Source organism: Rhineura floridana, chromosome 15 (assembly GCF_030035675.1).
Source record: "Rhineura floridana isolate rRhiFlo1 chromosome 15, rRhiFlo1.hap2, whole genome shotgun sequence".
In the NCBI taxonomy this organism is placed as follows: Eukaryota; Metazoa; Chordata; class Lepidosauria; order Squamata; family Rhineuridae; genus Rhineura; species Rhineura floridana.
The window spans coordinates 3,399,659-3,420,471 of NC_084494.1; the positions used below are offsets into that span (position 1 = coordinate 3,399,659).

The following is a 20,813-nucleotide window of genomic DNA, read 5'->3' on the forward strand; positions in this document are numbered from 1 at the left end:
TATAGTTAGGGACTTTAGTGAGTTAGCGTAAGGTTTCCTATGAAGCGCAATGCTTTTGATGTATCCATTACTCTAATAAAACGAGATTTACTTGCACACACACTCCAGCCTCATTCTTTCGGCTCTGGACGGGACAGTTTGACTCAACAACCATCCCTACTCGAACCTGTTCCCATGGCGGATGACATGGATCAGAACGGAGCAAGAGGGGGAGTACCTATCACCATGGAAGTCTTGTATGCCGAGATCCAGAACCTCCAAGTGACTACGCCGAGAACCAAACCCTCAGAGCCGCAACGCAATCCTTGCAAGTGGATAACCAGAATCTCCATGCCTTGGTCGCCCAAGTCCAGGCTGTGCCTCCCGGGGCGGCAGCCCCTGTGAAGTCTCCAGTGGGGCTCCCCGTGCGATACGGGGCCCAGAGTTAACAGTTTGCCACGTTTCTAGCCCAATGTGAGTTGTACATTCAAGTGCGCAGAGCTGAGTTCTCAACTGATGACGCGAAGGTGGCGTTCATCATCAGTTTATTGGAAGGTGAAGCGGCAAAATGGGCCACCCCGTATTTGATTCGCAACGACCAGATATTGCACCAGTTTGACGCCTTCAAGAATGCGATGGGGGACATGTTCCGAGACCCCCAGAGGAAGGAGACGGTTGCCCAACATTTAGGGACCCTGAGACAGGGAAAGGGGTCTGTAGGGCAATACACGAATGCTTTTCGTGTTTTGTCTCAGGAGACGGAGTACAATGACCCAGCCTTGATGTACTTCTAGAGAAATGGACTGAGTCCAGAAGTGTTGGATGAATTGGCGCGCTCCACACCCCCTGACTCACTGAGGGGTTTGATTCAACTGAGTTTGCAGACAGACAGCCACTTAGAAGGAAGAAAGTTGGAGCGAAGAATGGAGCCTTCACGGAGTCAGGTTGCTGTTCCGCTGCACCATGCGCGCCCCGTGCCCAATCCTGGCATCCCTACTGTCTCGGGAGAGGAGCCCATGCAGATTGGGGGGGCTAGACCATGATTGACAGAGGAGGAGAGGGAAAGACGCCAGAGGGAAGGACTGTGTCTCTATTGCGGAAAGTCTGGACACCTCACCAGAAATTGTGCAGCCAAAACCGGAAGATCCCAGCCGCCGGAAAACTTCACATCCCAGCTCTCGTAGAGGCTAGAGAGTTGGGGGGTGCTACAGACACTGAGCCTCCGTTACGACCCCTTCCCTCCCAAGGGGCCCTTCTGTTGCCCATTCGCATCACCCTATCCTCAGGCGAGAGCTTCTCAGCCAAGGCTATGATGGACAGCGGAGCATCCTCTTGTTTCATAGACCGGGACTTGGCGCTACACCACGCTATTCCCACAAGAGAACTGAGCCAGCCGTTGGCAGTGGAAACTATAGATGGCCGGCCTCTGGAGTCTGGGGGGGTGATTCGGGTGACTGAGTCCGTGGAAGTGAAGGTCCCTGGGCATCGGGAAGACCTGTCGTTCTATGTGGCGTCCTTGCCGCGTTTCCCGGTGGTGTTGGGTATGCCTTGGCTGGTTAGGCATAACCCCACAATCTTTTGGGATGAAGCTGTGGTGGTTTTTACCTCCAAGTACTGTCATCAACATTGCCAGCCTGAAGAGGAGCCACAGGTGTTGGCAGGGGCGTCTCCCCCAAGGGAGATAACTTTGCCCACCAAGTATGGGAGTTTTAGGGACGTCTTCGATAAAAAGGAAGCAGAACAACTCCCTCCTCACCAGCCCTATGATTGTGCCATTGATTTGGTGCCTGGAGCACACATCCCTGCCGGGCGGATTTACTCTCTATCTGAACCAGAGTTGGCAGTGTTAAGGGAGTTTCTGGATGCCAATTTGCCCTTCACGGTCCCCAGCTGGTGCACCTCTGCTGTTTGTGAAGAAAAAAGGGGGGGAGCTCCGTCCCTGTAATGATTATCGTGCCCTAAACCAGCTCACTATCCCCAATAGCTACCCGCTGCCGCTCATTAGGGAAATGTTGGAGAGGTTGCGTTCCACCAAAATTTTCACGAAACTGTTGGCAGCGGTGTATCGATTGCGTGTGCCCAGCAGTATAGAGCAAGTTGAAAGGATACCCACACACAGGGCGTTAATTGTTAAGATCTTATCCCAGTCTGCGTCTATGTTGGAATTGCTTTTTAATATGTTTTTTAAACTTTTTTTAAAAAAATGTTTTTTAAAGTTTTTAAAGTTGTTTAAAGTTGTTTTGTTTTAATGTATTTTAAAGTCTGTTTTTGTGATGTTTTAAGTGTTTTTAGTGCTTTTGTTTGCTGCCCTGGTCTCCTGATGGGAGGAAGGGCAGGATATAAATCAATAATAAATAAATAAATGGACTCCCTTCAAGTTGATCCTGACTTGTGGTGACCCTATGAATAGGGTGTTCATGGTAAGCAGTATTCAGAGGGAGTTTCCCATTGCCTCCCTCTGAGGCTAGTCCTCCCCAGCTGGCTAGGGCCTGCTCAGCTGGCCACAGCTGCACAAGCCAGCCCCTTCCTTGCCTGCAACTGCCAGCTGGGGGGCAACTGGGCTCCTTGGGATTCTGCAGCTTGCCCACGGCTGCCCAGGTGGCAGGGCACATAACCCCTGAGCCACTCACTGTGGGGTGATCTTTAGCTGGCCCTTGACACCCAGGAGACATGAGCGGGGATTTGAACTCACAAACTCTGGATTCCCAGCCAGGCTCTCTTCCCCACTGTGTAATGGGGGACTTCAATTACCCCGATATCTGTTGGGAGACAAATTCTGCCAAACACAGCCCCTCCAAGAAATACTTTGTTTTCTCTTTGTATTTGTTTTAACCTGCCCTGGGGTCTCACAACAAAACAATTCAGCTTGCAAAGTGGGGAGGAGGAATCAGCCCTACAAGCAAGAGTGGAGAAAAGGGCAATGAAGACTAGCTGCTACAAGCCCAACCTAGCAGAAACCTTCAGTAAGCTCACCACAGTACATTATTCCATAACAAACAACTCCTTTGTACAGGAAATGACACCATCCTAAATGTCAAAAAAGTGGTGTGGAATTGTGCAATTTGCCTTTTTTCACAATCACACTCCAATGAAGCAAACATACAGCACAGTTGCCCATCTTCAAGAGGGCAGAGCCTTGAAAAGGAGTAGAAGCTAACGAAAGTTGAGCCCTATTCAACTCCCCACCCATACAATCCCTCCTGAAGCTTGAACAGAGTCTACACACATGAGTACAGTTTTCTCCCCCTCCCAGGCTGTGAGTAAACTAGTTGCCTACAGCAAAGCACTTCCATTGGCCACACCTGGAGGGGCAATGGGTTGATCTGCCAATCAGTTGTGAAATCTGTTTGAAGCTGATTTTTTTAAAATGCACTCAAGCTGATCCCACCAGGTTTTTGGTAAAAAGGGATGAAGTTTGACTAGCGTTGTGTGCCCCCATTTTCAGAAAAGGGAGGTGAAGACACACTGGAACTGGCAGAATAGGTTGATGCATGCATTGCATCATATCCCAGCATTGCATTGATATCCCCACATATTATTGTTACTATTATTATTATTATTTATTAGATTTATATCCCACCCTTCCTCCCAGTAGGAGCCCAGGGCGGCAAACAAAAGCACTAAAAACACTTTATCATAACAAACAGAATTTAAAATATATTAAAACAAAAACCACAATTAAAAACATATTAAAAGAAAACATCTTTAAAAACATTTCTAAAAAGCTTCAAAATATGTCATTTGAATAGTCCCTATTCAATAATGCTTTGCCCAGATTAGCCCTCCAACAATGACTTGTTCAGGCCATTTCAAGTTTTGAAGAACATGGAATACTTTGGCTAAATTAGGCTTACTTCCAGACAACCTGTTTCTTGAAGAGTCATCCTGATTTGTCTGCACAAAATTTGTTGGAAGGTTAGATGATGTTGGCTGTCTATTGAGCATCCATTCTGATTGGTTTGTGGGGGAGGTTATACAATGGGCTTATCCAAACGGAGCGGGATAATCCACGGTTTCCATATTCGGTTTGTCATCTGATAGTCCTCACTTTGCCTTTTAGTTCGCTCTTTCCCAATTAAAAAAAATGCTTTTTTGCACCCGCACCCACAGCGGTAAGACCCCTACATTCTTTTCGCTTTTTCCAAGCTCCACCTCTAAAACCTCCCCCTTTGCAACAAAGCACAATATGGCTGTAAAGGAGTTCTCGCCTTGGAAGGAAAGGCTGCTGGTCAGTTTCACGCCTGCTTTCCCACAGAGAATGAAATTGACACCCTTTTCTTGTTTGCATTTGCAATATTACTCTTAAAGGAATGTATGCTTTTCTGCCTTTATTGATACTTAAGGAGATACACACGCTGGCAATTGCACTTATTTCTCCAAAAAAGCAAGAAACGTGTCCCCCGCATCCTTCTCCCTTTCCTTCCCAGGGAGAATGAAATTGACAAAGCTTTCCGGAGCAGGCTTGAAACCGACCAGAAGCCCTTTTCTTGTTTGCACTTGTGATATTACACTTAAACCAATGTATGCTTTTCTGATTTGAAGCAAAACCCCCAGCAAGTAGAATGAAATTGACAAGAATTTCCCAGGCAGGCTGAAACCTACCACACACCCCCTTTCTCTCTTGCTGTGCATTGCAGATCTCACCCAGAGCGGCAGCCCAGTTTGCAGGCTGGCAAAAAATAAAATGCTTCTGTGCAGTAGTTGCAGACACCCCCCCAACACCCCACCATTGCAATGATTGGTTCAATTTTCCTGGGCTTATTCTCGCACATGTGCAAAAGTGCAGATACGTGATTGGCTGGAATGAGGAGAAGGGGCAAGGGGAAACACTCAAGAACCGCCCATCAGCTGTAAAGTCCGCAGTATTGCATCCTACCTCCTGAAGGCACAGCAGATGATTCCTGATTTTAAACAGCAAATCGCATTTTTGCCGGTATTGCAAGGAGCGGATTTAACCCACGAAAATGCGTAACAGCACCAGACGTCATTTGGACGACCGAAAAATAATGAACACACATAGCAGGCGTGTCACACATTTTGCAGTTGTCTGGATGAGCCCAATGTTGCATCAAGCAGTTGTTATCCCACATTTTCTATATATTTTCTCATCAAATATTTTTTGTTGCGAAACCCCAGGGCAGGTTACAAGTGCAAAGATAAAACAAAATACTAAAATGCCATATCACAGTCAATAATCTGTCCATTTCCCACTCATTATACAATTTTAAAATCCTGAACAAAGAGGGAGATCTTCAGCTAGTGTCTGAAGCGATAGTGTTGCCAGCCTAACTTCCAGAGGAGTACGTGTTTCACAATGAGGATGGTATTACTGCAAAGGGTCTCCAAGAAGTAAATGATTCCTGAATTTCAATTAGAGCTGGAACATCTGAAAGTTTGTGTTCTTTTCAGTAATGAAGCCAAGATATTTTTTTCCAAATAGCAATATATAATTATTGTTCAATTGTTGCAAACATCTGAGTTTGCTAAATGTAGGGAGCATAGGTCTTCAGGAAGTCCCCCATGCCAAACTAATGTTCCACTTCCCTTGGCAGCAGTAGCTGACCCTTTTCTCTGAGCAATTTGCATTTTGTGAGGTTTCTGGGGCATAACAACAGCAGCTCTGAGGCTAGAGCTTTCAGGGAGCCATCAACCTGTTCTGAACTGATTTTATCAAGTGAGTCTCTTAACAATTTTTCACAATCATCCGCACTCTTTGATTTATTTGAACTGCTCCTGTCCTAACTCCCTGTAAATACAGCAGTTTTTAAAACTTGATAGGCATTACTGGGCTGAACAGTGAACTAGGCCCAGCCCCTCATGCTTTCCCACCTCCTGAAGATCACCCACGTGGCTACGTTTGCTTTTACAATTTCTGAGCAGTCCTTGTTCAGAAGCAAAGGTGAAGGAGATTGCCACATCGCTGGTGCTGTCCAAGGCCCTATAAACAGTCAGGGGTGAGGAAGTTGAAGCATAGAGTGGCTGTCTCTCACAATCCTGCATGGTGTGTGTGGGGTGTGTGTGAGTGAGCCAGCCACAGAGTTCCTTCCTTCCTGCAAGATAATGTTGACAGATAACGCTTTTGGAGAAGCGTTTTGCAATTACCTTGCTGAGGGAGAGAGAACAGAGTAACGGCAGTCCTTGTGCTGGGTGGGTGAATTTTTCCCCCCTTTTGCGTGAAGAATTGGAGGGAGAGGGCATCACATTGGCAGGTAACTCCACTCAGATCTCCAGTGTGGTCAATTCCCAGAATGAGCAGCGAGTCAGTGGAAAATGAACTGAGGTAAGTTCTGGAAATCCCAGATTTTTATTTTTGCAGTTTTATGAATGTGCTTGCTAGAACATGTGGCCATGTGTTCAGTCATGTTGCCAAAATAGATATGTGTTTTGCTTTCTCCAGGGCCTATAGTGTTATATAATGTTGTCCTAAATATGTTCTGGGGCTCTCTGAGAGGTACAGAGACAGGATCCCACTCACTCTGTTGTGGGAATGCCCAGCCAAAGCATAGTTACCTGTTGGCATGTGCTGGGTGCCCCTGACACATATACCAGGAGACAGTTGAAAATTTTCTCCTGGAGGAGGCAGGGATAGGGGGAAGGCACAGGAAAGCTCTGATTATGACATGTTGGGATCAGACAGAGGCCACTGAAATATCTAGTGCATTCTTAGCCCAGGAGCAGAAGAGAAAAAAAAAAACACTAGTAAACATATAAATGGCAGGAAAACAGCAGACATGCCCTCACCATCCCTGGAACCCACCAATCAGAGACTTTGCCAATCACAGACGCACCAATCAGGGATAATACCACATACCACTGGGATGGGGGAGAAATTAGATTCAGTTCACATTTAAAGGTGAGACTACTTCATTTGCTATTTCTGAAACAATGTTGTTATGTGCCTTCAAATCGATTACGACTTATGGCAACCCTATGAATCAGAGATTCTGAATCAATACATGAACCAAATCACAGCTATCCTTCAAAATTTGCATTTCTCCAAATTTTGCAGTGCAGAATACTCCAGTGAGAGAATGGTGGAATAAAATGCATAGAAATGCAAATTTTAATGAAAATAACATACAAAATATTAGAGGAAATTGCTTTGTCAAAATGTATAGATTAGGCAAAATTGCATACAAAAATGTGCATATTAAGAGAAATTCATACTAAAATGCTGATGAATTTTCATGAGCACTTTTTTTAAAAACCAACATCATAAACTGATGTGGAATATGGAGAACTGAAGATGGGAAAAATTAGAAACATAGAGACATCAAAAAAGTCAGAATTGTCCATCCCTAGATGAATGAATGTTCACAGCATCAGCCACCATTCCAGAAATCAGGTGGTAAGGTGTGGGTTTTGCTGTTTTGGGGCTGTGTACACACCATATATTTAAGGCATATCCTCCCCAAGAATCCTGGGAATTGTAGTTTACCCCTTCACAGAGCTATAATTCCCAGCACCTTTAACACAGTTCCCAGGATTCCTTGGAGGAACTAATGTGTATGATGTGTATGCAGCCTTGAAGTGTGCAAGAATTGTTGTTTGAGAGTGGTGATCCTAACCCAGCAGTGGGGGACCTCCGGCCCACAGGCCCCTAACCCACACACCAATATATGGCTCATGTTTCCATCAGCCTCCCCCCACCCTAGCCAGAAACTAGCCTTATGCCTGCCAAGTTGCCCTAACCCTGTGCCCTGTTCTTTGCATTCAGACTTACACCTGTTACTGGCAGAACTAGCAAATCATTCTGATGAACTCATCACAGCAGCTGAGCTTGGGATTAGAGGCGAGGGATACTTTAATTTCTTCTTCTGTATAACTTTGAGTTTTGGTTTTCGGATCTGTCAACTCAATACTGCTTTGTCAGGGATCTGACAATGACAAGGAGACACCCCTGATTACCTAATCTCTTGCCAGCCATTGGAAAATGACCTCCTCAGCTAGAGCGATTAGAGACAAGGAGTTTTCACTTGTGTTAGCCACCCTTGGAGCCTTGAGGGGAGCTGAAACAGTGGTGCTCTCAGAAAGAATCTGATGCAAGGCAGATGGAGTTGCTTCCAAAATGCTCTAATTGCATATTTGCAAATAAACTAACTAGTACAAAGACCCTACTGCTTGCTCTCTCACGTAGAGGGAACTAAATCCAGTAGCACATCACCTGGAACATTTCACCAGGGTGGTAGCTTTTTGGGTTTTTTGGCTCTACCTGATGTAGAAGAGACAAATGGAGCAGACATTTCGCATGTGGAGCTGTCCACTGGGTGGCCTTGAGCACTGCCCTGATATCAGTGATTCAATTAATTATTTTCATCATGTCACTTATGGCTTTGTTCTCACTGAGGTGGTGAGTGTGTCTGTCCTATACCACAATGTTTGCTGTGAGTGGGCCAATTTGGCTAATGGGTGGGTTGTAAACAAAAGCTACATGGACTGCCTTCAAGCTGATCCCTACTTATGGCTACCCTATGAATAAGATTTTCATGGTAAGCGGTATTCAGAGGGGGTTTACCATTGCCTCCCTCTGTGGCTAGTCCTCCCCAGCTGGCAAGGGCCTGCTCAGCTTGCCACAGCTGCACAAGCCAGCCCCTTCCTTGTCCACAACTGCCAGCTGGGGGGCAACTGGGCTCCTTGGGACTCTGCAGCTTGCCCACAGCTGCACAGGTGGCAGGACACGTAACCCCTGAGCCACTCACTGTGGGGGTGATCTTTAGCCGGCTCTTGACACCCAGGAGACATGAGCGGGGATTTGAACTCACAGACTCTGGACTCCCAGCCAGGCTCTCCAGCTACTAAAGGCTACATACATTTAAAGCACTCTTATACCAGGCAGGCTTCCCCCAAAGAATTTGGGAACTGTAGTTTGTTAAGGCTGCTGAGAACTGCAGCTCTGTAAAGGGTCTCCTTACAACTCTCTCTTTTATCTTTGCAGCAGTCCTGTGAGGTAGGCTAGGCTGAGTTAACATGGGCACATAAGCAGCAGCTCTTGTCAACAGATTGCCGGGGAGAGGGGATGCAGGGAGCCCCATCTACATACTATGTACCAAGCCCAGAAAATCTGGTTGGCATCCCTGCCATGACCTTGATAGCACTGCATGCACCAGCAGTGAGGAAGCGTGTGTGTGTGGGTACTTATTTAACCAAAAATAGTGAGTTAATTGCAAATGGGGTTTTTCATTTCAGTTATATGTGGACCTTTGCCATTTTAAGTTCACAATTTGCATTTCTGAAAATATGTGTAGCAACTTCCCTCTAGATAAATTGTCTTGTTTATTTTGTGAGTTATATTGTAATGGTCATTGGCTACAAACAATAAAAATCTGGCTGATTTTTATAGGTATAGTCCTACCATGTTCAATAGGGCTTACTTAGGCAGTAGCGCTGTGGTAAATTCTGAAGTGCGGGAGCCTTCCTGACAAAGCCACATCTCTTTTAGACCATCTGTCAAAAATGGACTTTTGACCATACTGAGCCAGGTTTTTTCTTCCCCCCCTCCCCCTTTGCTTAACATCTAGCCTGATGAAGTTGTTCACTATTTTGTGACCTTTAATTGGTCATAATAAGGATATGGGGGGGTCAAAATAAAAGCAGCAGTTTAACCCTCATCCATGTATGCTAATACCTCTTCCTCTGCTAAGCTTATTAGGTGGGTTTCCCTGAAAAAACCCAATTTATTTGGCATGCAGAGGATTGGGAAATAGCACCCCAGAAGATGACATCATCATCATCCTTGCTGTGACATAAATGGTGGTGCGTCCTCCCTGCGCATCCCTGCTCTACTTCACCACTGCTCACAGGAAAGCATACATAATATTGCAGCCCTAGTCATGAGCAGAATTCAGCTGGAGTTTGAAAAAGCAGTGATTACTCCAAATAATAAGGCAGTGAGTATCTACTGAGTTTTTTGTGTGCACGTCCAGACAAAGGTCCTTCTTTGAAGGCATCCACAAATCTCAAACTTCTAGAAATACTGAACCAAAGGTTGGCTCCCCAGGATGTCCAAGTAAGGATGTAGCATTTCAGATACAAAATGGTACCTTATATACATGTTGTGCAGCTTCAACGGGGAAGGAAGATGAGAAGTGAGCTCTGAAAGGTGCATTCAGTTTGGGGGTTGGAGGAACCCTCTAGATATAGATATATTTCAGCCATGGAATGGTAACAGTCCTGCAGCTGCTTAAAAATCCCAGTCACAGGAAGGAGCAGGTAAATTGGCTATTGTAATGAGCTGTGTATCTAGAAAGTCTCATGCTGTAATAGCTGAGAGGGTACATTACATAATTAGACAAGAGAAAGGGTCTTCTTGCTGGCTGCACCCACATTATGGAATAGCTTGCTCCATCACTTTCCCTTGGCCCCTGCCTTACTGTCTGACAATTGGTGAAAACTCTGCTGTTCCGGCAGAATGGGATGGACAAATCTCTCGATTTCGCTTTCTCTCAGTTTCTCATGTATTTGTTTGATTTGGTTTATGAATAACTTCCCATAAAATAGCTCGAAGCAATTTCACAGTAGAAACATAAACAATTAAAACAATTCCACATGTAAAAACAATTCTATATGTAACAATAATTCTACATATACAAACAATAAAAAACAATTCCATATATAAAAACAATTTCAAATCCAATACAGAGAGGGATTTTTCCAAGCTGAAATGGTTGTTTATTTATTTATTTATTTATTTATTTTATTACATTTTTAGACCGCCCTATAGCAATAAGCTCCCAGGGCGGTGTACAGCATAATAAAACAGGTTAAAATACAAGTGGATGTAGATACACAATAAAACATAATTAAAAATTTTCAATTTTTCTCCACATTCCACAGCAATTTTATGATTATTTTTTCAAAATCGTAACAAAAATATATCAGCATTTGTGCAGCATTCTCCTCATATGCACATTTTATGTGGTTTTCACTAATATGCACATTTTTGCAAGCAATTTCCTTAAGATAATACCGGTCTATGTTATTTTCCCTAATGTATGCATTTTAATGCACATTTCCCCCCAATATACAGTATGTATTTTTACATGTATTGGTTAGAGAACTGAATTTATCCTGATTTTCTTGCAGGGTGTTTATATGTCTTGTCTTCCCATTAGTCCCACACTTTTCAATGCATTTCACTGTCACACCTACATTTCCAGCATGCGCTTGACTCTCTCCTGCAAAGTAGTGACTGTTTAGAAGCATCCATAGATACTAATTAAATATATTTGGGTCTCTGTATTTGTAAACTATTGCTAATAAGACTTCCTATTGCACATAAATTGCACTTTTTCTAATCAGCAAAATGTCATAGCTTGTAGTGTGATCCCAAGGATAAAACTTTGCATCATCACAACATTTGGGGCACAGGAAGAGAAGACATTGCAAAGATGTAGAACTTCTGAAATCAGAATATTCCACCAAGTCACTGATATTTTTGGCATGCCTGAAACCAAATGCAGAAGGGTACAGAGCAGCCTAGAACATTGCCTAGTCTGTGCTAATCCTCTGTGTGATACAAAAGATGATGAAAGGATGGTAACCGCACACCATCCCCAGATGCTCCCCAGTCAACCCCACCCGTGTTTAGGGCCATCTGTCTTCATTGCCAATTTAACTGCATGGGATGGGGCTGCCACAAGGGGCTGAGCAATATGAAGTGCCTAAATATGTGTCTCTGTAAATTCCAGGTAATGAGTACAGCCTGAGCCATGGCAAGCACAAAGAAGCCCTGGCAGTGGGTGCTAGGGTGCTCCTTCTTCTTCTTCCTGATCCCAGGAGGTAGGTTGCCCCGTCCTGCTGCGTAGCCAAGGTCAGCCCTACCACGAGTGAGGCAGGGGAAGGTCAGCAGTTTGGGGCATCATCCAAGGACAGGCAAGGATCAGGTGGTTACTTCATAATAATTCAGAATAAGCAATATAGAATAATACTTAATGGTACAAAATACATGATAAACAACAATGTCAAATTATTTGCAGTGTCACTCTGTGACAAGTCATAAACCACAAATGACTTTACCAGTGCATTTCATCACTGCAGGCACAGCTGCAGCAAAGTGTGGATTTGTTTGAGGGAGGATCAGAATGGAGGCTTTCAAGCGATGTCCAGGCACCCAAAGCCTTGACCTTTAACTGGAGGGTTGCTTTCCTAGGCCTCCTAATGTGAAGATTTTTCTCCTTCCCTGGCAGGATCCCTGCACTGTAGCAACCTCAACATGGACTCCCCGGTCATTCTCTTGGGAGCCACAGCCACAGCTTCTTGCACCATCTGGAGAAGCTCATGCCGCATTCAGCAGAATGAAGAACTCCTGATAATGTGGAAACTGGATGAGGAGTTCCTCAAGGGTACCCAGTACAGTTTAAGCAATGGGGTGGAAGTTTCCAATATCACCGTTGGCCCTCTCAATGAGACTGTGACCAGTCTGAGCTGCTATGTGCAGAGGAAAGGGAAGCTGCAGATGATGAATGTGATCCAGATCCATGCGGGATGTAAGTCTGCTCTATGCCTGAACCTGAGACTTGGGACAACTTTGAGATACTTTCTATTGATAAAAAATAATCAATTAAAAAACCCAGTAAAATCGTGATCAGTGATTCTAAAAAACACACCAGCAAAGTTTAAAAAGCAGCAGCAACCAAATCCTCTTTAATAGGAGAATCCCAGAAAAGCCATCAAGGGAGCAGTGATGGCACCAGATTCTCTCTCTTAAGAGGACGTTCTAGATTTGGGGCACCAAACCAAAAAATGCTCTGTCTCCAGTCCACAGGTGGGGGTACACAGAGAAGGACTTTTGAAGCAGACCTAAGTGCTAGGCCAGGGAGGCATTTCTTGAGATGTTCTGGTCCCAGGATATTTAAAATCTAAAGGTCAAAACCAGCACCTTTAATTGAACCCAGAAACAAATTGGTAGCAAGCCTGGCCCTACCATTAGGCAGAGTGAGGCGGTGGCAGGCACTGGTAAGCTGCTGGAGATCAGAGCTACATATTCTACACTGTCTGCTGTCCACAGGGGTGGGGGCGGAAACTGTTCCCTTCCAGGGTTGAAGTAAGATTTGACTGCCAGTCAGGCCAGCTTTAGAACAGGGAGAGGTGCCATGTTGACCTTTGCCTCAGGCAGCAAAATGTCTTGGGCTGTCCCTGATTGGTAGCCGGTGAAGTTGGTAAAGGATTGTTATGATGTGATTCAGTCTACCAGCTTTCTACCAGTTTGTGAAAACCCTGGCAAGCAACCACATTCTCATTATATTTGCAGAATCTCTTGCAAATGAAATTGCAGTATATCTCAAGCAGGCAGCTCCAGGTGGTTTTAGCAAATGAGCCAAGCTGTATTATTCAGCGGAGGGAAGAAATCACCAGGGTCACTCACTGATTTGTTCTCCCTGATAGAACTGATATGAATATTCAAAAGTTAACAACATTTCCAATTTTACAAGCCAAATTTTGAAAATGAAATTTTGCATTTCCCCCATCTACATTCTAGTGCTTTAGACTTATTGGCATCTATTGATTGCTATGGTTTTGGTTGGTATCAAATATGTAATTTTATAAACTGCCTCATTTCAAATACTACTAAATAACATCCCACATCATCTATAAAATGCTATCAAATATCTGATATCAAATACCAAACAAATCAAATATCAGGCAAATATCAAATGTCATTTGAATGGCAAATATAGATCTCAGTTCACCCCTGCTCTAATGAAGCAAAGCAGTTGGCCTCCCGCTGAGTGGGATGCCTTCGGCTTAAGAAGAGTAGGGTCACTCCTCTCTGTCTCATTTCCTCACTCTTTCCTGCCATATGATCTTCATTCAGATCCTCCAATGCAGCCCCAAAACCTCACCTGTGTTATGAATGTCACCACTAAGAGCCTCACATGCCATTGGGATCCTGGACGGGACAGCCTCCTCCCGGTCAGCATTGCCCTGAAGTGCTTCTGGTAAGGAAATGGAATTGCTAGTAGGAGTGCAGCGGGGAGGGGAAGCAGGGGAAAACTGTGTTCCCCACACCCTGACACTGGCTTCTGATCTCTAGGGCAGCTGGAAGAACAACTCATGTAAAAGACTAAAAGTCTAGGGTGGGGGCCGGATGATTGTAAAATTTGGCAGTGGCAGTTTTGCTCAGTGAACTGTAGGGATGGGGATGCTGCCTAGTTCCAATCTGCTTGTATTCCAATAGTCCGTTGTTCGATCCCAATCTGTCCTTTTTTTGTTCCTGCTTGCTTTGGCACTTGCCCATTTGAACTGCTGGGTTTTGTTGTGGAAAACAAATTGTGTAATTTTTAATATAAATGCCTATGTAAATGATCACCATAAATAATCAGTGTTCCACATGCTTTTCCCCCCCCCTATTTATCACACCTACACACTGTTACGAATGCATCAGCTGAGAGGAAATTACAAATAAATTACATAAAATAAGGGGAATTCTTTTTTTAAAAAAAGCTGTGCCAATTACAGCTGCAGCCCGCCGCAAAAAGTCCGTGCCGGTCTGAAAAGACAGCAGACTGTCGAATTCTGTCGGAATCTGGTACTAAGTCCCATTTAGCGGATATTCTGCTCCATCCCTAGTGAACTGAGTAATCCAACATGTCTGTTAATGCACCAGTTTGTTGAGCCCAACCATAGTGCACCATTCCGCACATCCCTGCATGTGGGATCACAGAGAACACATGCAGCTCCTCCTCCAGTGCTCACTAACAGACAGATTTTTTGGTGTTTCAGGAATCAGAGGGGGTGTGAAGTCCCCCCAGAGCACATCCCCCCAGTCTGCATTCCATTGGCTGGCCAGAACTCCTGCACCATTGGCCGCGAGAACCTCCTGCTTTATCACAATATGATTTTCTGGGTGTCGGCGAAGAACCCCCTGGGCGTTGTGGAATCGGAGCCCCTGTGTGCAGACCCAATTGACTTAGGTATGTGGCAGCAGCTGAGGCCAGTCTGAGGGCCCTTTCCCTGCATATTAGGGCTAACCGTGAACTTTCCACTAGATCTGGGTGAAAAGTGGAATTGGGAGGGAAAATGCTTTCGGAGAGTCGCAATGCTGGGAACAGAGAGCTCTGAGCGAGCTTATGTGTGTGTTTGAATCTTTGCTAAAGATTATACCTTCCCTGCAAATTAGTCAGACAGAGACTTTAAGCTTTAAAATAAGAAATAACTACTTTATTCTGGAAGTACATACTTGATAGGAAAGAGTTCTATATCTAGCTGACTAGCTAAGTTGGAGCTGCAAACACTGAGCCCGGTGCTTGCCCTCATGCTTGGAGGAGAGGGAGAGACAAAGGAATATGTCTGCTCCCCTCTCAAGAGGAAGAAGAAGTAAGAAGGAGGGAAGGAACTGTGATCAACATCCTTTGCATATCAGTCTAGCAGGAAGGAAGAGACAGCAGGAGATCAAAGGACAGGTATAGCTTAGCAACCAAGAGGTCTCCTCTCTAGTTACCCTTTTTAACCCCATGCACCCTCAACCCACAAGTTGGAGTTGAACCACATATTCCAACAAATGCCAAGCAAATTTTTCCTAAGGGTTAATTTTCTGGGCTGGGGGAGCAATTATTCTGCCTCTTTTTACACTACTCAACATGACTGATGTGGGGAGTTTAGAAATAAAAGTTGCAAAGTGCTGGCTCATGCTGACTGTAAGAAAAGCCTTGCTGGATCACACCAAAGTCGTTTGACATCATTGCCTCTAAATACAGGGGGGATTGTTTTTGTTTTTTAAATCAAAAATCAGGCAGCAGACTTTAAAAAACTTCTTATGCATAATGAAAGTAAAATCCCTGGTTTTTAGAAAACCCTTATTCTTCATACACCGTGTTCTTGAGCAGAGTGCCTCTGCTGCTGGATCTGTGAGGGAGATGGCTTCCAGGAAGAGGACCTTCTCAGTGGTGGCAAACCAAATGGGGAACATTTGGGGAAACCTGAACAGGGTTGCTGGGCACCTCCCTTACTGTCCATTCAGCACTGGAGGACAGCTGCCTTGGTTTTCCTGCACCTCTTAGATGCTATTTCAGTCCTACTAACTGCTCTCTTGCTGCTTTTATAGTCTTTTGGCATTTAGTTTATTGTGGGTTTTGCATTTACATTTGAATTGCTGTATTCTTTTTGTATTCCACCCTGGGTATACTTGGGTATATACTTCAAATCCGTGCACCAGGGCACAGCCCAGGCATGAGTGCCGATGCTTCCTTAGCCACCTGCACTGAAGAGGATGCAGACTTCAGGCTTTCTCAGACTTTCTCAGACAAGTCTCCAGCAGACTTGGAGAAATGCTGAATTCTGCAAAAGTAGAACCAAACTTTAGGGGGGAAACCTTGGGGAGGGGGGAAACAGCCCAATGGGGACTGAAAGTGCTTAGGAAAGGAAAGCTGGGGGGAAGGGGGAATGAAATGGAGTATCCTGGAGTAGGGCATGGCTGGCCAACTGATGGAAACACTGGACAGGAGCACTCCACATTGCCACATTTTGTTGCAAGTCCCACTTGTATGCAGATATTCTTTATATATGTGGAACATGGATACCAGTGACCCTTGTGACCAGTTGGCACAGATCAGCTGCAGCTCAAAGCATGTGCAAATGGTATTATGGCATGGGTGAGCATCATGTTCAGGCCAAAGCCAGCTAATGCTGCTGGGAATGCCTGGGGGCAGCAGCTGGCCTCCCCACACTTCTTGGATTAGGAAGACCCCAACACTCCCTGGCTGCGTACACACCATGCCTTTAAAGCACATTCCCAGCACACTATCCCTCCCCCAAAGAATCCTGGGAACTGTAGTTTGTTAAGGGTTCTGGGAACTATAGGTCTGTGAGGGGTAAACTACCCAGAATTCTTTTAGGGGGAAATGTGCTTTAAATGTGCATGTAGTCCCTGTGAGCAGCTGATGCAACGCAAATAAGGAAGAAGAAGAAAAAACCCCAGGGCAGCAACAGAGGTCTGAGCTGGGCTGACTCACAGTGTCCTTGTTCATTTCAGTCAGGCTGGATCCCCCAGCCCTCCAGACCATTCAGGCCATACCCGAGGAGACTGACTGTGTCTCTGTGGCATGGGAAGCTCCCAAAGACAGCGAACACATGCATATGTCGTGTGACTTGCGCTACCGGAAGGAAAGAGACTGGCAGTGGACGGTTGTAAGTACCTCTTCTGGACAGAGAACTTGGAAATCCAAGTGGGTGCTCCCCGGCCCCCCTCCAGTGTTCGCAGCTGAAGGTGGTTCCTAGTTCTCGGTTAAATGCTGCTTTTTGATGTGAGGAAAGAAAAACTCACCATCCAGGAGGTGCTTTGCTGTTGACCCCTTTATGACTATTCTTTGCTCTCCTGTCCTGTCACATCCGTAATCTCCAACATACACACACACACACACACACACACACACACACACACACACACACGTAGCACTACTGCTGTTGCCACCATCACCACCTGCTGGTACCTCATTTTCACACCTCTTTCCCAAGCTGTTCCCTGGCAACCTGCAAGTCAGTGTCTCATCAGCTTAATGTTGTGTTGCCAACTTATATTACTGTTTGTTTGTTTTTCCCAGTGGCCCTACTGTTAAAATAAACAAAGCAAATCACTGGAGTACAATCAAGTAATTTACTCAGCCCACCCAAAATTACCTGTCTGTCACCCTTCCACACACCCTGGTCTGGTGCTTGCAATGGGCCAGTTCTCCTCCTTGTCCTAGACTAGAGCAACGAGTGTGTCAATCCCTGCTGCTCTTTCTTCCCAAACCATTCCAACAATGTCTGAGATATCCATCACCAATGTGATGCTCTCCAGATGTTCCACACTCCAACTCCCGTGGCTGTGCTGGCCAGGTAGTTGCAGTCCAGAAAACCTGGAGAGTACCAGTTTGGCACTGGCTGGTCTCTAAACCCAGGAGGCCATGCCCAAGGGGCCAATGACGCATTAGCAGAGGGAGGGAGCGATGACAAGAAGAACATGGCCTTGACTTGGTGGCGTTGTAGGCCCCTTCCCACTCTACTGTTTTATGAGTCTTGTAAGATGGGCTCTTTTGTTTACGGGATCATCTCGTTGTCTCTTTTCGCCCCCAGGTCCACAATATCACCAACCCCGCCCGGGAAAGGCAGCAAACACAACAAATGCAGTCCTGCGGCTTCCTCTTTGGAACCCTCTACCAGTTCCAGATGCGCTGCCAGAGAGTCACCGGTGTTGGTTACTGGAGCAACTGGAGCCCTACAATGAACTTCAGCACCCATGAGAAAGGTGGGAGGGGGCAGCTTCAACAGTGGTGCTGTGGCACTGCCAAGGGGGAGGCAGGGCAGGGGGGCCTGCTCAGAGCCCCTCCTAAGCTCCCCCACCTTATCAGGATTTCGTTCCCTGCCCCTTTGAAGGGACTTGGGACTCAGCCTCAGAACCTGCCTAACCCCTAACTGCAGAATAATGGCGGGGGGGGGGATTTCTCTGGCCGTGATCAGAATGCGTTGACCTCACTAACATGTAAAACCATCTCATGTACCTGGCAGGCTTATGAGGCATTCAGGGAGCATGAAATCTGTCCGAAGCAGCCAGAATATAAAAACAGGGAGCCTTATATGTTGAGAGTTATTTAACTGTATGATTTATTATGAGTTCATAGGCATGAGCCCCCTGCCTCCACACTTTCCATCTCCACAAGCACAAGAGAAAGGGTGCAACTCTTTTTTAAAATAAACATTCAGAGAAGAAACCTGGAATATTAGGGGGGAGGCCTCAAAAAGCCCCCCTCCCTGTGGCTCCAGCCTTGACTCCTGGAACGAGGAGCAGGCTTTTGGGGTAGAGGGGCATAGCTGTTAGGCAAGACTGAGCCCCAGAACCTCTCTTCTTAGGGACTTCTGAGGTTGCACACAACTTGTTTGTTGTGTTCCTTCAAAGAAACTGGGAAAACTGGCCCCTACAGTCCCTGAGGCTGAAGGGACCCCATCACTTGTGTCCTCAAAGGCTGTGTGTGCTACACTAGGATGTGAAGGCATATGTGGGTTGCTGTTTCCATGCACACATTTGTGCACCTTCATCCACACATGAGCGCTTTCTGTTTTATGCCTCCGCATCTATGTTCCCTGTCCACACTGGTGGGGGTGCTTGAGGGGATGAATTCACACTGTGTGCTGTTGTCCCTTCCCCTCAATAAGTACTTCCCCGCCCACCCTAAGTTCCAGAAACCTGAGGTCCATGGTGGGCCTGCGCACAGGTATTTGTTTACTTGTGCACAGATCTTTAAAAAAAAACACCCACAAGTTTCTCAGTCTACCAGATTTGCACCAAACAGCAGTAAAAAAAAGTGTGTGTGTCACTCCAAACCAGGAAACTTGGGGTCCACGGTCGGTCTTCACACAGGAGGTACTTGTTTACCAGTGCATGCAAACCTTTTTTATTTATTTATTTTCAAAATACAAATAAATTTAATTTGTGTGTTGCTCCTGGCCAGGCAAGGATTCCTTTCCTCCTCTTTTCCTTTCCTGTCTCCTGTACATGCAAGGGCAAAATTTGTTTTTATTTGGGTAAAAACAGTTTTAAAAATAAATACAGAAATACTTTGAACTTCAGCAACAACCAGTGGAAACCAGCAAGCTGCATACTTTCCTTTGGGCTGATGGAAACAAAATGGAACTGGGGGTGTGGCGATAGGCAGCACCCAGTGCAATGTCACCATACAAATTTTAAAAAACTCAAGCTGCTTCAAATCCACATCAAACTCCTCCTTTTCTCTTCCAGAGCCTTCAGGAGAGCTTGATGCCTGGTGGAAGGTGAAGCCCAGAGAGGCAGACAAGAGGACTGAAGTGCAGCTGTTGTGGAAGGTGAGGGGATACCACCTTGCAAAACTCAAGGCCAACCTTCCCCAACCTTGTGCCGTCCAAATGTTTTGGACTGCAACTCAGATTGGCCCTACCTGGCTGGGGCTGATGCAAGTTGTTGTTCAACATGTCTGGAGGGCACAAAGTTGCAGAAGGCTGCTCAGAAGAACCCTTCCCTGGATCTGTGTATTGCAGTCTTAGGGCACATCACTGTAAAGTGCAGGGGGTTGATCCAGGGTCTTCTGGTCCTACCTATGTTGGACATGTGCAAATTTCATTAAGTCATTAAGCAAGCACCCCCTTGCAGGAAGGTTTGAAAATGTATAGATGCCTGAAAGCAGCTGAGTGAGACTTTCTTCCAGTGGGGCTCCAGTGGGGGTCTGCAATGTGGAGCTCCTTGTTTGCCCCTCAGCTACTACCAGCAGCTTAAAGCTGCAATCCTCTGCACACCTCCTTAGGAGTAAGCCCCTTTGATTACCAAGGACTTACAGGAGTTCTGAGTACATATGCATAGGATTGCACTGTAAGGCTGCAATCCTAAACACACTAATGACAGAATGAGCTCTCCAGAGCTCACTGGATTTCACTTTTGATTAAAGATGCTTTGGACTGCACCGCATAATCAGCAAAATAAACAGATGTGTCCAAAGATGCATCATTTATTTGGGTTGTAGAGTCTGTTTTGTCTGAGAACACCATTTGGATTTCCTTGGTGTAAGATCTGGATGATATTTTAAGCAGTTCTCCAACCCAAACATGTGTATGTATACACAGAAATGCATATATTATGTGTAATGTTTATATTCATGAAATTAAACATTTTAAATAAATAAAGAGGGAAATATATCAATGAGAATAGCAACAAAATTCCATTGTATTAGGGAAAATTGCATACAACAATATGTTTATTAGGAGAAATATACATTGAACTGGCAAATTTTCATGAGGACTTTTTTTTTTTAAAAAAAGGTGCAAAGTTCATGCAGAAATGTATTGGAAACATAAGAAACAGAGAGAAATTGACATGGATGTCCACCCTACAT

At 45.3% G+C, this 20,813-nt stretch overlaps 1 protein-coding gene across 2 annotated transcripts in view; it reads left to right on the forward strand.

Moving 5' to 3' along the window:
* The first annotated feature begins 5,914 nt into the window (after nt 1–5,914).
* Nucleotides 5,915–20,813, forward strand: part of CSF3R (colony stimulating factor 3 receptor) — a 39,347-nt gene continuing 24,448 nt past the window's right edge. The window contains exons 1-9 of one of the 2 annotated variants that reach the window (XM_061597533.1): nt 5,915–6,259; nt 9,621–9,866; nt 11,667–11,757; nt 12,165–12,464; nt 13,793–13,916; nt 14,701–14,891; nt 16,949–17,103; nt 18,031–18,202; nt 19,691–19,773. In XM_061597533.1, the coding sequence (XP_061453517.1) occupies nt 11,688–11,757; nt 12,165–12,464; nt 13,793–13,916; nt 14,701–14,891; nt 16,949–17,103; nt 18,031–18,202; nt 19,691–19,773 (1,095 nt within the window). In that variant the 5' untranslated portion in view covers nt 5,915–6,259; nt 9,621–9,866; nt 11,667–11,687. The remainder of the gene's footprint in view (nt 6,260–9,620; nt 9,867–11,666; nt 11,758–12,164; nt 12,465–13,792; nt 13,917–14,700; nt 14,892–16,948; nt 17,104–18,030; nt 18,203–19,690; nt 19,774–20,813) is intronic. The other variant, XM_061597532.1, reaches the window with a different exon arrangement.